This window comes from Vicia villosa, unplaced genomic scaffold (genome assembly GCF_029867415.1).
Source record: "Vicia villosa cultivar HV-30 ecotype Madison, WI unplaced genomic scaffold, Vvil1.0 ctg.000320F_1_1, whole genome shotgun sequence".
In the NCBI taxonomy this organism is placed as follows: Eukaryota; Viridiplantae; Streptophyta; class Magnoliopsida; order Fabales; family Fabaceae; genus Vicia; species Vicia villosa.
Genome location: NW_026705142.1, coordinates 726,205 through 729,509, shown reverse-complemented (window position 1 = coordinate 729,509; position 3,305 = coordinate 726,205). Strand labels below are relative to the sequence as shown.

Here is a 3,305-nt window from a genome sequence, read left to right as displayed (position 1 = left end):
CATAATCAACTATAGAAACCGGAATAAAAAATAAACAAGTCAGCAAACCTCGTTAGAAAAACTTCTAGGTCAAACTCAATCAACAAGTAATACATAGAAATACATAGAAATCATAATTAGTTTTAGTGAAGAAGATGCTTACAAATTTGTTGATATTTTGTTTCAGTGTAGTGAAAGATGGGAATGGAAGATGAAGGTGAAGAGAGAAGAAGAAGGTTCTAGAAAATGATTCGCATTCGGAGAGTGTTTGTGAGAATGAAATTGAAGAAATGAGAAGAGAAGGAGGAACGTTGCAATGCAGCACTGAGTGGGCGGGATTGTGTGTTATGTGTGTGGGATCCACCAAATCATGGGAAAAATTTTAGGTAAACACGGTATAGAAATTCTCTTATTGCATACAACAACCACCCATAAATTTAGTTTTCTTTGCATTTTTTCTTAGACCATGCTAAAATTTCAAATTCTGTAAATGACATTGAGAAATGGAAAGTCATTTGCATTTTTATGTCAACTATTTACTTCTCTCTTGGCTCAATTACTCATATTAATAATATTAATCAATTATTTTAATTAATTTAATAATTTAATATAATTAAACTTTTTATATTTATGAATCTACTATAATTAATAATTATAATAATAAAAAGTTAATACTTAATCATTTTCGATTTTAAATCATTATTAGTTACAACATAATTAATAATATATATTAATTATATAATTAAAATCTTCATTAATTATTAATGACATACTTTGCATCTTTATTTTTTTTTGACAGAAACAAACTTAACGACTTTCATTCCTTAAACAAAGATCAATACAAAGACGTACCATATTAAAGAAACTACGCCTAGACCAAGAATTGGCCACCTTTGCTAAAGTATGAGCGACCGAATTCGCTTGGCGCTTAATGAACTTTACCTCAAAGTTCGGAAAGAGAAGCAACAAATTCTGAATATTCTTAATAATAAGGCTAAACTCAGAGTTACTTACATTTTTAGTGTGAATAGCTTTAGTTACAATTTGACAATCACTTTCAAAGATAACATGACATAGATGAAAAGAGATGGCATTTTGGATTGCTTCCTTCAAAGCGGTGGCTTCAGCTTCAATGACGGAAAGAGAACACACATCCCAAGCTACTCCACTTGTGATAAATCTCCCTACATGATCCCTAAAGCACTATCCTCTATTAGTAGTACCACATACCGTATTGAAAGTTGCGTCAACATTGCACTTAACTTGGTTGGCCGTAGGCGGAACCCAAACTTCTGAACTAATAGTAGTACTAGAAGGATTTTGCTTCTATCTGACTAAAAATCAATCGTACCAATTGTGATAGGCTTGTAGACCAATCCGCATAGGATCTTCACGAGTATCTTGCCATACCACATTATTTCTACTTCTCTAGAGCATCTGAAGGCACACCGCAAATCTACCCGCATCCCTACGGTCCTCACGGCTACAAACATAAAAAATAAGTGACTTAGCGTCGCGGAAGGTATGTAAACGGGATTCTATAATAGATGACAAATATGCTGCCCGCCAACTTTGACTAGTAGAAAAACACCCAAAGAACACATGCCACTCATCTTCATCTTCTAACTCACACCAAGGACATAAGGTCGGACATTGAACATGATGTTGTTGGAGTTTTGAACGGGTCGGGAGGCAATCCCTACCAATTCGCCATAACAAGTGCTTAGCTCTGGGAGGCGCTAGAATACTCCAAAGATTACTCCAATTTCCTTCAGTAGCATAGTGACGAATATTACTTTGCATCCTGCACCATAGTCTATACCCTGATTTCACACTATAATCACTGTTTTGTTTCTCTTGCCAAATCAACCTATCTTCCACCACATCCTCCAATAAAGGAATTCTAAGAATAGTTTCGGCCTCCTCCCTGCCGAAAGCTCGATTCACCTTAACCACATCCCATTGTTTTACATCGGGTCGCATAAGATCTTTGAAAAAAGATCATAAGCACCTTGCTTTTGAGGACCATTAAGCCACCAACTATTCTTCTCACTGAGCCAAGGATCATGCATAACTTTAATACGACTACCATCTCCAATACTTCACCTACTCCCCAACTTTAACACATCCTTCGCCTTCCACAAACTCCTCCACACAAAGCTTGGATTATTACCATTCTTAGAATCAAGAAAAGAGGAACGAGGAAAGTACCTTGCTCTGAAGATTTTAGCCACAAGAGAATTAGGTTTCGACAAAAAGTTCCACCCTTGCTTTGCAATCATGGCCAAATTAAACGCTTTAAAGTCCCTGAATCCCATACCTCCTTCACTTTTCAAGCTAGTCATCCTCTCCCATGACATCCACCTAATACCTTTGTTGTGATGACCACCTCCCCACCAAAATGAATTCAGCATTTTTTTCAATATCTTTCACCACACCATCCGGGATCAAGTATAGGCCGGGATCGACTACAGTACTGATTTGATCATAACTTCTTTCCCTGTTCTAGATAAGGATCGACCACTCCAGGAGTTGATTCTTTTCCAAATTCTATCTTTAAGAAAAGAAAATATCGCCTTCTTACTTCTACCAATCATAGACGGTAATCCCAAATAGGTTCCTGTGCCCAAGACATGCCTCACCCCCATTACTTTGACTAGATCCTCCTGTGCTGGCCTACTAATATTTCGACTAAAGTAAACTTCTGATTTTGATAGATTGATCTCCTGACCGGTTGCGTCTGCATAAATTCTAAGGATCTCCATAAGATTAGTCACCTCCACAAGGTTAGCCCTGCAAAATAAAAAACAGTCGTCAGCAAAAAGCAAGTGGGACACACTAGGCACCCCCTGCAGATATGTGCCCCATGAATACACAATTTTCACAAGACCATTTTGATACGATCGTACCAGATCAGACGGATCGTCAAGGCCTGCACGGAACTGGATCTTTGAGAAGTGGAGGGGGTGTACCTGCAAGGTACTCCGATGCTAAAGTAAGAAAATGAGCAATCAGAGTGCAAGTAGGAGGTAAAGGTTATAAGAGAATGAATATCTGACCCTCTAGTGAAAGAGGGTATTTATAGCCCCCAGCGCTGGGCCATAATCTCGCTACTGGGCTGGATTCCCAGGCCCAATTAGGAGACTGCCAGGTTTCTTAGGCGGAAATATCGGAGATGCGCGAGTGCCCTCTGTCCTGGTCAACCACTCCGAAGTTCAAGGGAGACACGATCTTTTAGGGACCACGTGGACTCCGTATTATTCGGTGGGTTAGATGTGAAGGAACCCTACGAGGAGAAGGGTCCTCGGCAGAGCAGGTGCTTGTGG

At 38.9% G+C, this 3,305-nt stretch overlaps 1 protein-coding gene across 1 annotated transcript; it reads right to left on the bottom strand.

The window, feature by feature from the left end:
• Positions 1-2,081: 2,081 nt before the first annotated feature.
• LOC131626715 (uncharacterized mitochondrial protein AtMg00310-like) lies at positions 2,082-2,393 on the bottom strand. The gene has a single exon (XM_058897549.1). It carries the CDS (start codon positions 2,391-2,393, stop codon positions 2,082-2,084), a length of 312 nt encoding a protein of 103 aa, XP_058753532.1.
• Positions 2,394-3,305: the final 912 nt, after the last annotated feature.